This window comes from Nicotiana tabacum, chromosome 15, assembly GCF_000715075.1.
Source record: "Nicotiana tabacum cultivar K326 chromosome 15, ASM71507v2, whole genome shotgun sequence".
NCBI lineage: Eukaryota > Viridiplantae > Streptophyta > Magnoliopsida > Solanales > Solanaceae > Nicotiana > Nicotiana tabacum.
The window spans coordinates 131,333,271-131,346,710 of NC_134094.1; the positions used below are offsets into that span (position 1 = coordinate 131,333,271).

At 34.7% G+C, this 13,440-nt stretch overlaps 1 protein-coding gene across 2 annotated transcripts; it reads left to right on the forward strand.

The window, feature by feature from the left end:
- The first annotated feature begins 691 nt into the window (after positions 1–691).
- LOC107787339 (uncharacterized) lies at positions 692–12,754 on the forward strand. 2 transcript variants are annotated; one of them, XM_016608894.2, is made up of 8 exons: positions 692–1,020; positions 8,775–8,867; positions 9,426–9,637; positions 10,180–10,324; positions 10,402–10,474; positions 11,086–11,232; positions 11,347–11,472; positions 12,163–12,754. In XM_016608894.2, exons 1-8 carry the CDS (start codon positions 764–766, stop codon positions 12,232–12,234), a joined length of 1,125 nt encoding a protein of 374 aa, XP_016464380.1. In that variant the 5' UTR covers positions 692–763; the 3' UTR covers positions 12,235–12,754. The 2 variants fall into 2 exon arrangements, with proteins under 2 accessions (XP_016464380.1, XP_016464381.1); XM_016608895.2 differs by having other exon boundaries at positions 739–1,020; positions 8,775–8,895.
- Positions 12,755–13,440: the final 686 nt, after the last annotated feature.

The following is a 13,440-nucleotide window of genomic DNA, read 5'->3' on the forward strand; positions in this document are numbered from 1 at the left end:
GATGTACTCTTTTTTCCTTACTAAGGTTTTTTCCCATAGGGTTTTCCTTAAAAAGGTTTTTAACGAGGCAACTAGAAATGCATATTACTAAATATGTGTATTCTTTTTTCTTCATTAGGATTTTTTCCACTGGGTTTTTCCTAGTAAAGTTTTAACGAGGCACAATACCTTTTAGTGAACATCCAAGGGGGAGTGCTATGAAAATAATTATATTGTGGATGTCCATTTATTACTCCGCTATAGATAATCTTCCTGAAGAAGATTATCCATTTAGTACTTTGTTGAAGTTTATCTACAAGCAGCTGATGCAAGCAGGTTGTAAGCAGCTCAATAAAATGATTTGAAGCAGCTTCTTATTAAGCAGGCAGGTTGCAAGCAGCTCATGCAGACAACTTACAAGCAGCTAAAGAAAAGCCTTGCAGCTGCTTCCTGAAAAGCCTCGCAACTGCTTCCTTTCTTCTATAAATAGAGTAGTTTTTAGTTAATTATGTACATAAATTTGAAAGTTGAATAATATATCAGCTTCTCTCTATAGTTGTGTTTACTTTACAATTTTTATTTTATAACATCTCTTAAATAATTACAAATGATATACACGTAATAAGAGGAAAAAGGAAAGATTATTACTTTCAAGAAAATATGGGGACGTGGCTGTATATATGTGGCTTCATTCTGTCCAATCACTTTGGAAGTTTTTTTTTTAAACTTTACTTCCAACTTTAGCTTCAGCTATCTCACTAACCAAACTGTGACAAGTCTGAATATGGCGATCTCAAGTTGTTCATCAATCTTCATATCCAAATTGGATTTCCCTGTTTCATGTTCACAAAGCATAACCAACAAAATATCAATTAGTTCAATTCCTTTTCTTAGAAAATCTGTTAGTACTAAGAAGTTTTTTATTTCCATTAAGACTCCAAAATCTTGTAGCTATATATCCAATTCACTTGTAAATGACTATTCAATTGATGAAACATCTAAAGAAAGCACAACCCAAGTTCCCATTGAAGTCAAAACCAGGTAAAATTCTATCCATTCTTTTGTTTGTTGTGTATTTATGTTGTCTATTTGAATATTCAATTGTATTTTACTGAATTCATCTTTTAGTTGTGGCTGTCTGAGAGAATCTGTAATCTGTACCTATAAACTCTAGTGTATTACAGGGAAAACCTTTCCCCGCTCCTCCCCCCCCCCAAACCTCCACCCCACCCCAAATCCAAAACAAACAGAAAAAAGGAAAAAACAAATTGTTGCCTTTATTGCCCAATTGACTAGCAAGATTGCAAATTATTATATAGGAGTTCCGAATGACACTTTCCCTGTGTTATGAAATGAGCCCGTTTACAGGGGAATATATAGCCGATCCCAGCTTGTTTGGGATTGAGACGTGGTTGATTGATTAATTGTTATAGAGTTGGATTGGGGCTAATGACAGATTGAAAATGTAGCTAATGCTTGAAAAGAATAGGCTAACAGATATATTGTAGAAGAATTACATATCCAAAAGAAAGAAAAAGGTTCTATAGGAGGATAATTAAAGCATAAAGCACATTAAGCTGAAACGAAAACGAACTTAGGAAAGACAGTCTGAATTTCAGCATTAAGGTTCCTTTGGAATTCATATGTTGGAAAAGGAGAATAGGAGGGAAGAAAATAAATTGTGATCGTCGGCCTAATATGTGGGATTGGATATAGGTGTTCGTAACACGCGACGGAATACAATAAAAATCCTAGGAAGATCTTTTCGTGTTTAAAATTTATTTACATGTCAAAGATCGGATCTAAGACGTACCTGGTGAAGAGAATCTCGTTGCAAAATTTTTTCGATAGTGCGAAGACCCTATACGTATCCACACCGAGACCGATCCTTGCTATCAACTCTTTGATCAATGAAACCCGTGAACAAATTGAATGAAATTGTGTACTGAATATTTTCTAAAACATTTCAGCCAAGAAGAACGAAGAAAACTATTTTCTTGTCAAGAACGTATTTCTCTTAGAATTTTGTGCGGTGCATACACCTTGTGATTTTTCACACTGACTTCCTCTTCACAGATATGTGTATATATATAACAACAACAACAAAAAAATTGGACTTCACAAATATGTGTATAAATACATGAAGTGAAAACAATATTCTAATAGGGCAAGTCAAAGATGGAGGCTTCAAAGATGGTGGCTTCCTTTTTGTCTTTCAAAGTCCATTCCAAATTGGACTTCAGAGAATCCTCCTTTTTGAAAAAAAAAATCCAATCCCATATCAATTTGTCTAATTGTGATGGTCGTACTTTAGTTAGTCCAATTGGACTTTCACGTCCCTTGATACAATTCAAATTGGATTATAAGAATAAATGAATATTATATATCACCTTTATATAGATCAATATCAATTTATTATATATATCACATATATATTTTAATTGAGAGATATAATTTTAATTTTCTATTCCAAATAGAAAACTTCAACTTGTCCACAATATTAATTATATCCTCTGTGCTAGCAAAGAATATAATAATATTTCATTTAGACTAATAACTAAATTTATTTGACTAATTACATTCTTTAATTTAATTATCAAATAATAAAGTAATTAATCCTTTAGCAAAGATCAGAACACTCGTTAGTGTGCGACCCTATAGGTTCAATACTAAGGCGGTAGTTAATTGATCACATCAATATACTAATCAAGGGTGGCGTCTAGCAACACTCCTTAACGACCGGATATAATGAAGTATACAACTTACTCTTAAGAACCAGTAGAAGAATAATGTAGTAATTCCTCCGGTTGGACCCTATGTCAATCATATGATTGATCTTATTGAAGAACTTGAGAAGTTGGGGTGCAAACTGGGTAAAGAGCTTTCTCAAGATTTGATCTTGCAGTCACTCTCTGAATCCTTTTCACAATTTGTTATTAATTTCAATATGCATAAAATGGATTGTGATCTTCATGAGATGCTTAACATGCTGATTGATTATAAGAATCAACTTGCATCTGAGAAGAAGAAAGGAACTGTCATGTTGGTTAGAAACTCTTCTACGAAGAAGGGTAAGGGTAAAAATAAACCCAAGAAGAAGTCTACTGCGCCTAAGGGTGGTGTGACCAAATCCAAAGGCAAAGGAGGCAAAACTGACCAATCTGATGCTGGATGTTTCCATTGTAAAAAGATAAGACATTGGAAGAGAAACTGCACGGAGTATCTTGCAACTCTAAATGATAAGAAACAAGGTAAGACTCGAATGAAAAATATTTTCAAAGTTTCTTTAACTACTACTGATCCTTCATTGTGGGTATTAGATACTGACAGTAGTTATAACATTTGCAATATGTTGTAGGATTCCAAATAAGTAGAAGGTTGAAGAAAGGAGAAATTAATCTAAAAGTTGGAAATGGTGCAAAAGTTGCGGCCGTAGCTGTAGGATCAATTTCTTTAATAATGCCTACGGCAAAGTACTTATGTTGGATGATTGTTATTATGTTCCTAAATTTTTTGCGAACATAATTTCAGCTTCTATGTTAGACAAAAGTGGTTTTCGCATACCTTCCAATGTTCCTCACAAGGATTTGCCTGATATCGGCTAGTCATTCCTAGTGCATAAGCCACATCAGAACGTGTACATGTCATGGTATACATGATAGCTCCCACCGCACTAGCGTATAGGATCCTACTCATGCGTTCTCTCTCTTCAGGTGTTTTAGGACAATCGTCCCTACTGAGAGTAATTCCAGTGCCTATCGGTAGATAGCCTCTTTTGGAATTATCCATGTTATACCTCTTTAAGATGCTATCAATGTACAAGGACCGGGAAAGCCCAAGCAGCTTCCTAGATCTATCTCTATAAATCTTTATTCCCAATATATAAGCTACTTCTCCTAAGTCTTTTATGGAGAACTGTTGAGATAGCCAAATCTTGGTACTTTGCAATGCTAGTACATCATTCTCGATGAGCAATATATCATCAATATAAAGTATTAAGAATATAATTGTGCTCCCACTAACCTTTTTGTACACACAAGGCTCTTCTTCGCATCTAACAAAATTAAACTTTTCAATTGTCTTGTTAAAGCGAATATTCCAACTTCTAGAAACTTGCTTTAGGCCATAAATGGATCTATGTAGCTTGCAAATTTTATTATGATCGGGCGAAGATGTGAAACCTTCAGGTTGTGTCATGTACACATTCTCTTCTAGTTTACCATTAAGAAAAATTATTTTCATATCCATTTGCTATATTTCATAATCGTAGTATGCTGCTATAGCAAGCAAAATCCGAATCGATTTGAGCATTGCCACGGGAGAGAAAGTCTCATCATTGTCGACTCCTTCTTTCTGATGATATCCCTTGGCAACAAGACGTGTTTTTAGGTCTCCACCTTTCCGTCCGCTCCAATTTTTTTCTTAAAAACCCATTTACATCCTATATGTTTTATATCCTTTGAAGGTTCAACTAAAGTCCATACTTTATTCTCCTTCATGGATTCCATTTCGGATTCCATGGCCTTTTGCCATCTCTCATAGTCAGAACTTTGTATAGCCTCTTCATAGGTCTTAGGGTCATCATCATTATGATAAACTTCATTTGATACATCATCTTGTACCATTAGATTTAATCTAGTTGGTACATGACGTTCTCGTGTAGACCTTCTAAGAGGTGCTTGTACAACTTGCTCACCTTGTGTTGGATTTGATTGTTGTTCAATTTGGTTTGGAACTGGTTCATTAACCTGTTCTTGAACTACATTTAGTTCTTGAACTTCAACCGTTGAAGATAGCAACTTTCTTATCAACTTCAAAACATCCAATAAAAGTTCTTCAATTAGTGTCTCATGATCTTGATATTGTGTTGATTCATTGGTTTCTTGAACTTCACCAAGTTCTATTTCTCTGCTATATTTTCCTTCTAAAAGAAATTCCCTTTCCAAAAGGTTGCTCATCTAGCCACAAACACTTTATGGCCAGAAGGGTGATAGAAATAATATCCCATTGTTTCTTTGGGATACCCAATGAACCTACACTTATCAGATCTTGAGTCCAGTTTATCAGATTGCAGTCTCTTAACATAAGCTGGACAACCCCAAACTTTAATATGCTTAAGGTTAGGCTTACGTCCTTTCCATATCTCATATGGTGTTGTAGAGACTGACTTAGTGGGAACTTTATTAAGTTAGTATGTTACTGCTTCCAAAGTATATCCCCATAAATATATTGAAAAATCAGTGAACCCCATCATAGATCTCACCATATCTAATAAGGTTCGATTTCTCCTTTCAGACACACCGTTATGTTGTGGTGTTCCTGGAGGTGTCCACTGTGAGAGAATCCCGTTCTCTTTGAAATACCTCATAAAATCTTCACTAAGATATTCTCCACCTCTATCAGACCTTAGTACCTTGATACTTTTACCCGTCTGTTTCCCAACTTCACTACAGAACCTTTTGAACATTTCAAAAGATTCAGATTTGTGTTTCATAAGGTACATAAATCCATATCTTGACATATCATCAGTGAAGGTGATGAAGTAAGAATATCCAACTCTAGCTTGAATTTTCATAGGCCCACAAATATCTGTATGAATTAGTCCCAATAATTCAGTAGCTCTTTCTCCACTTCCAGTAAATGGAGATTTGGTCATTTTTCCTTTGAGACAAAATTCACAAGTTGGATATGATTCAAAATCATTCCTGTCAAGGTACCCTTCCTTGTACAACTTGTTAATTCTTTTCTCTCAAATATGACCAAGTCTACAATGCCAAAGGTATGTATGATTTACTTGATCATCTCTTTTTCTCTTAAGACTTGAAACATGCATAATCGAATTAGCATTCACATTAGGTAAGACATAAACATCATGCTGGAGATAGCCATTCACATATAAATTATCACCATAATAAATAGAGCAAATACCATTGTTTATAATAATGCGAAAACACATTTGTCTAACATAGAAACTGAAATTATGTTCAAAACAAATTTAGGAACCTAATAACAATCATCCAACGTAAGTACTTTGCCCGTAGGCATTATTAAAGAAATTGATCCTACAGCTACGGCCACAACTTTTGCACCATTTCCAACTTGTAGATTAATTTCTCCTTTATTCAACCTTCTACTTATTTGGAATCCTGTAACATATTGCAAATGTTATAACTACTGTCAGTATCTAATACCCACAATGAAGGATCAGTAGTAGTTAAAGAAACTTTGAAAATATTTTTCATTCGAGTCTTACCTTGTTTCTTATCATTTAGAGTTGCAAGATACTCCGTGCAGTTTCTCTTCCAATGTCCTATCTTCTTACAATGGAAACATCCAGCATCAGATTGGTCAGCTTTGCCTCATTTGCATTTGGGTTTGGTCACACCACCCTTAGGCGCAATAGACTTCTTCTTGGGTTTATTTTTACCCTTACCCTTCTTCGTAGAAGAGTTTCCAACCAACATGACAGTTCCTTTCTTCTTCTCAGATGCAAGTTGATTCTTATAATCAATCAGCATGTTAAGCATCTCGTGAAGATCACAATCCATTTTATGCATATTGAAATTAATAACAAATTATGAAAAGGATTCAGAGAGTGACTGCAAGATCAAATCTTAAGAAAGCTCTTTACCCAGTTTGCACCCCAACTTCTCAAGTTCTTCAATAAGATCAATCATATGATTGACATAGGGTCCAACCGGAGGAATTACTACATTATTCTTCTACTGGTTCTTAAGAGTAAATTGTATACTTCATTATATCCGGTCGTTAAGGAGTGTTGCTAGACGCCACCCTTGATTAGTATATTGATGTGATCAATTAACTACCGCCTTAGTATTGAACCTATAGGGTCGCACACTAACGAGTGTTCTGATCTTTGCTAAAGGATTAATTACTTTATTATTTGATAATTAAATTAAAGAATATAATTAGTCAAATAAATTTAGTTATTAGTCCAAATGAAATATTATTATATTCTTTGCTAGCGCAGAGGATATAATTAATATTGTGGACAAGTTGAAGTTTTCTATTTGGAATAGAAAATTAAAATTATATCTCTCAATTAAAATATATATGTGATATATATAATAAATTGATATTGATCTATATAAAGGTGATATATAATATTCATTTATTCTTATAATCCAATTTGAATTGTATCAAGGGACGTGAAAGTCCAATTGGACTAACTAAAGTACTACCATCACAATTAGACAAATTGATATGGGATTGGATTTTTTTTTCAAAAAGGAGGATTCTGTGAAGTCCAATTTGGAATGGACTTTGAAAGACAAAAAGGAAGCCACCATCTTTGAAGCCTCCATCTTTGACTTGCCCTATTAAAATATTGTTTTCACTTCATGTATTTATACACATATTTGTGAAATCCAATTTTGTTGTTGTTGTTGTTATATATATACACATATTTGTGAAGAGGAAGTCAGTGTGAAAAATCACAAGGTGTATGCACCGCACAAAATTCTAAGAGAAATACGTTCTTGACAAGAAAATAGTTTTCTTTGTTCTTCTTGGCTGAAATGTTTTAGAAAATATTCAGTACACAATTTCATTCAATTTGTTCACGGGTTTCATTGATCAAAGAGTTGATAGCAAGGATCGGTCTCGGTGTGGATACCCATACGGTCTTCGCACTATCGAAGAAATTTTGAAATGAGATTCTCTTCACCAGGTACGTCTTAAATCCGATCTTTGACATGTAAATAAGTTTTAAACACGAACAGATCTTCCTAGGATTCTTATTGTCTTCCGCTGCGTGTTACGAACACCTATATGCAATCCCACAGTGGTATCAGAGCACAATAAATAACTTGTCAATTACTATGATGATCTCAGGTCAAAGGAAACTCTTACATCACATCTTTCAAGAGAATATTCTATTGACAATTTATGGTAATTCTAACCATTAAGAATTATCCAATTAATCGGTTCAATGATCATATCTCTATATGCATCATCTATTTATGTGATTTAGTTAATGAGATCAATTAATCTTTATCCCATAAAGGCGATTACATAAATATTGATCTAACCGGATTTCTAATGTCCAAATTAATAATCCTACGATCAAGAACAAAATTTAAATTAAATTGTAACTCATTATCATGATCTCCATCATGATGACAAGTCTCAAAATTTAATCAAGGATTTTATTAAATTAATCAAGCAATTAATAATAACTATGATAAACGAATATCAAATGCCATATATTTTTATATCAAATAACATTCACAAAAATATGTTCAAATCATCAAATATGAGATTGGATCTAGGGCATATCTAATATATCTCTAACATAATAATGAAGCAAATTAGTATATGAAAAAGGAAGTGCTGTTTCATCCTAAAGCTATTTGTTTTTGTACAAAAATTACATTATTGCTATGCTTGGAATGTATTTCAAGAACAAGCCGTTAGGATTTAATTGGAAAAAAAGGTAGCCGGTGCACTAAGCTCCCGCTATGCGCGGGCTCCAGGGAAGGGTCGAACCACAAGGGTCTATTGTACGCAGTCTTACCCTGCATTTCTGCAAAAGGCTGTTTCCACGGCTCTAACCCGTGACCTCCTGGTCACATGGCAACAACTTTACTAGTTACGCCAATGCCCTCCAGGATTTAATTGAAAGTTTCAAATAAATCATTTCTGGCAAGATAGAGAACATAACTGCGACTATCACTATTTTGTTATTTAAGATTTCTGAATGACGTCATTTAAAATATTGTCTGATTTTGCATTTTCCGTCTTCAACTGTTTATCTGTTTGTTTTGGTCCTGCAGTATGTGGAACTGGAGGGGCTATTCCATTCGATACCAGTATTGTGGCAACAGTGGCCCTGCGCTCATTTTAGTCCATGGTTTTGGAGCAAACAGGTCAACATCAATCACATTTTGCTTATAGGTACTAATTTGCAAAACAACAGCACAAACATAATATTCCCTTCCCCTCCATTTCAGAATCCTTTTCTCTTTTGGCCTTTGAATTTTTAATCACATAGTAGATAACAGAATTTGAACTTTAGAATGTAGTTTATCTTTGATATATTTACTCCTTTTTTTATATTAAAGCCAAAACTCTATTATACTAAGATTCTTCGAAGATGCTTGAATGGAAACTATAGTACATTACAGAGAACTTCACGATCAATTTGTTATCTGGACAGAGTATAGAAGATGTCTAAAGTTTGAGGTCTAATTTTGCATCAATTAAGTTAGTTTATGAATGTAAACCTTTCAATGTAACATTTCTTTTATAATTGCAAACCAGAACACATGGTTAACGTGTAGCTCTTTTTGCTGGCTGTTGGTTGATTTGGTTTCATTTGAATACAATTTCAACTATTGGCACCCTTCAAAAAGATCATGTTTGGCATTTTGTTACTGTTTCATTCTGTTTGAACCGCCGTTTAGAATGATCGTCTTTTCCCACAGTGACCATTGGAGAAAAAATCTACCTGTTCTTGCACAATCACATCGGGTGTTCTCTATTGACCTTATTGGTTATGGCTATTCAGACAAACCAAATCCTCGTGAGCTTGATGTAGACAACTTTTATACCTTTGAAACATGGGGTTGCCAGCTAAACGATTTTTGTAAGGATGTTATCAGAGATAAAGCCTTCTTCATTTGCAATTCCATTGGAGGTGACCCCTTCTCTTTATGTTTTGTTTATGAGCTTAAAAATAATGTACCTTTTACTGATTCAATGATTTTTCGACTGATACATAATTCTAGAAGACTGAGCCTTTTGTATATTAGTGTGAATATTCCAATTGATGCTCGAAAGTTCACTGAGACATCATATGAGATAAACAGATAAATTATGTACAAGAAAATCTCATTATATTTATTGTTTTCACTTGTAAAAAAGGAAAAATGAATTGAAGTTTGAGAACCGAAATCATGACATTGTGTTTTTTGCTATTGTTACCGTACATCACTAGGATATATCACATATATATGGTTTTAAGTACTAAAGGTAAAAAAACCTTGCTATTTTGTTTATTTTTATTTCACTTTCATGCAATTTTTATGTGTGGAGTAGTCAAATAGTTTACTCGCTGCGGGCTCCCTTTTGAACTAGTGGAATTCACTTATTTGCGCTTATGTGCTTCTTTCATATTTTTATGCTTTAATTTATGTGATGTTTGTAACCCATAAAAGAACTTTCTGGATACCTCTGCAGGACTTGTCGGTCTTCAGGCTGCAGTTATGGAACCACAACTCTGTAGAGGCATTCTTCTTTTAAATATCTCGCTCCGAATGCTGCATATAACAAAGCAGCCTTGGTTCGGAAGATCACTGATTAAAGCATTTCAGAATTTATTGAGGTGAACTTCTTTATTCATTACATCTCGAATCTTTTGCTATCTGCAACAGACTCATGTTCTAAGTGTTTTTGACTCAGAAATACTGCAGTTGGGAAATTCTTTTTCAAAAGTGTTGCTACGCCTGAATCAGTGAAGAATATTCTATGTCAGGTAGATAATTTAAAGCACCATTTTGTCTATAATGTTATATCTATCTGAAGAATTAAAAAGTAATTGCTAACAGAAATGTTCACCAAAAGTATAAAACAATGATCTTGAGATATCTTTCAATGTTTAGCGTCCGTCAATTGTTATTCAAGATAGCATAATTTGGGAGGAGTGGACATACATGAACTATTAAAAAGAACAAAGAATCTGACATCTAAGGCCAAAAACTTCACAGGCTACTTGTAACTTAAATTTTGGCTTGGAATAATTGAGAATTTTCAAATTTAAGCAGCTTAAAAGATTACGTTTGTCATAGTTTTAAGGTTGAAAATATTCAACTATTTGAGGTCGGTAAGTATGCATTTCTTTAAAGGGTATTGAACTTAAGTGGAGCATTAGTTGGTTTAGAAGAAACTACTATGACAAAAAGGTCAGAGGGATGCCGCTTTAGCAAGTGAAGCACAGCAAGAGATGACCAAAACATCGCATTTGAAAAATCTGTGGTATGCTGGTCACATATTTGGAGGATCTCTAGTGTATTTTTACAGTTTGTTTTCGTTTCTTTGTTGTGACTATAGCAGAAATCGATAAGATAACCAAAACTTTCTTTGCAGTGTTACTATGACACATCCCAGGTGACAGATGAGTTAGTACAGGCCATCCTTCTTCCAGGGCTCGAGCCTGGTGCTGTCGATGTGTTTCTTGAGTTCATTTGCTATTCAGGGGGTCCTCTTCCTGAGGAACTACTGCCTCAAGTAAAGGTGATCCTAAATTTATTGCTATTTTTTCTGTACTCTAATCGATTATTTATTTATTTTTGGGAACTAAATCTTTTTTTGGAATTCAATGTTCTTCCACAAATGTGCAACTTGCAGTGCCCTGTTCTGGTGGCGTGGGGTGACAAGGATCCTTGGGAGCCAATAGAACTTGGAAGAGCCTACGGCAAATTTGATACAGTTGAAGATTTCGTTGTCCTCCCTAATGTTGGCCATTGTCCTCAGGTCTTTCCTCCCTCTTTCAAATGCAGACGCAATTGTCAAATGCCTTTAATTCATTATCTGCAATTTTGCAATCATACTCGCAGACGCAAGTTCAAAATTCAAAATTTGATGGGTTCAACCTTTAAGGTCTTTAGCGCTAAACTTATAGTACATTTAAAGTTATGAGTTCAGAATTTAATATTAAACTTGAAAGTTTAGTGGTTTCACACACATACTCTCAAAGTATGGAAAATACTAGGTTAAGTTGAATCTATTAGACAAGGCTCCATCCGCCGCTGCATACTAGCTCAAAGTACGTAGCTTATATACGAAGCAATAACGTCAAGAAAACATGCTTCTTCAAAATTTGCATGTCATCTTTTTCCAAAGGATAACTCTTTGTTTTCTTACGTCTACCAAGAGAAGAAAAGCTTGATTCTTGTACAAAAGGGCAGCTCGGTGCACTAAGCTCCCGCTATGCGCGGGGTCCAAGGAAAAGCCGGGACCACAAGGGTCTATCGTACGCAGTCTTACCCTGTATTTCTGCAAGAGGCTGTTTTCACAGCTCGAACCCTGACCTCCTGGTTATATGACAACAACTTTACCAATTACGCCAAGGCTCCTCTTCAAAAGCTTGATTCTAGTGTAAAATATATTACAAGTCTGAGGACTGTGTCTCGTCATTGTGACATTTTATTGATTTTCTTGTAGGATGAGGCACCTCATCTTGTGAACCCACTGGTGGAATCATTTGTTGCCCGCCATGCCAACGTTGCGAACTGAGTCGCTGAGCCTGTAGTCTTGCTGTTTACATCAAAATATACACGTTTGTTCTCGATCCAAGGACGACAAAGGTTGCTAGTCGAGAAAGACTGAAAGAAGTATATGGGGAGAAGAAGGAAAAAGTGAGACATAGTTTACTCAGTTCATGTGTATGTAAATAGGTACAATATTTCTAGTTTTCTCTATATGATGCAGGTCCTTGAGCCTCAATATTTTTTCGAATATAACGTTGTTGGTCTCGAAACCATTCTATAGAACTTGTTTTCTTTTTATGTGAGTTCGAGTCACTCCAAGAGTAAGGTGAGGAGTTCTTGGAAGAAGGGAGCCGAGGGTCTATCAGAAACAGTCTCTTTGCCTCAGGTTAGGGATAAGGTCTGCATACACACTACCCTCCCCAGACCCCACTAGTGAGATTATACTGGGTAGTTGTTATTGTTGTAGTTGTTGTATGTACTTCCTATTACATAGCTAACACAACATGTAAATCGTAGTGCTCCCTTTCAACCATTCGTTTTGGTTCTATTTTTTTCACGTTTTACTTCTACATGTTTTTCATGTTTTACTTCTTCTCAGATATTGAAGAAAAGGTTAAAAAGTGGATAACTAAAGAGTGCAAAATAAACACAATTTCTGTCTTTTCTCATCAATCTTGGCGATATGTTAAAACAAAGAGTTAAAGTTTTGTGTACCGTTAGTGTAAAAAAAAATATGCCATCATGTAACATTGACTTGCTATATAGTTTACCAATATTATTTTAATTTTTTTTTCCTGTTTTTACAAAATCCATGGCTGCTTTCCCCCCCCCCCCCAAAACACCCCCCTCCTCCCTTCAAATACTCGTTTTCCTACTGTATTCACAGTTTATTATATGAATATATTTAATGGATTTCTCAATATATATAGAATCGGGCCAGAGCTACTGGGTTCGTAACATAAATTGTGCCTATGCCACTGATTCAATGTTTTTTTTTTCTTTTCTCAATGGTTGATTTACACAAAAGAAACAAATTTCCTATTAGCTTTTTAATTAGTTAAAGATAATTAAAGTCTTGCTCTCCCTTCCTTCCCCATTAAACTACGTATATTATTGTGTGGAACATAAATAAATTAGTACCATCTTCTTCTTTAATTAAGAATCATTCTAACCAAATTTGGATTAGTTCTTTAATTTTGCTTGCTACTTGTTCAGTTAAGATTAAAAAGCT

Bases quoted from the DNA above. Each gene is read 5' to 3' on its own strand.
- LOC107787339 (XM_016608894.2), top strand. From the start codon at position 764: ATGGCGATCTCAAGTTGTTCATCAATCTTCATATCCAAATTGGATTTC. The intron at 10,325-10,401 runs GTGAACTTCTTT...TTTTTGACTCAG, and splicing joins GCATTTCAGAATTTATTGAG to AAATACTGCAGTTGGGAAAT. The intron at 11,233-11,346 runs GTGATCCTAAAT...TGCAACTTGCAG, and splicing joins AACTACTGCCTCAAGTAAAG to TGCCCTGTTCTGGTGGCGTG.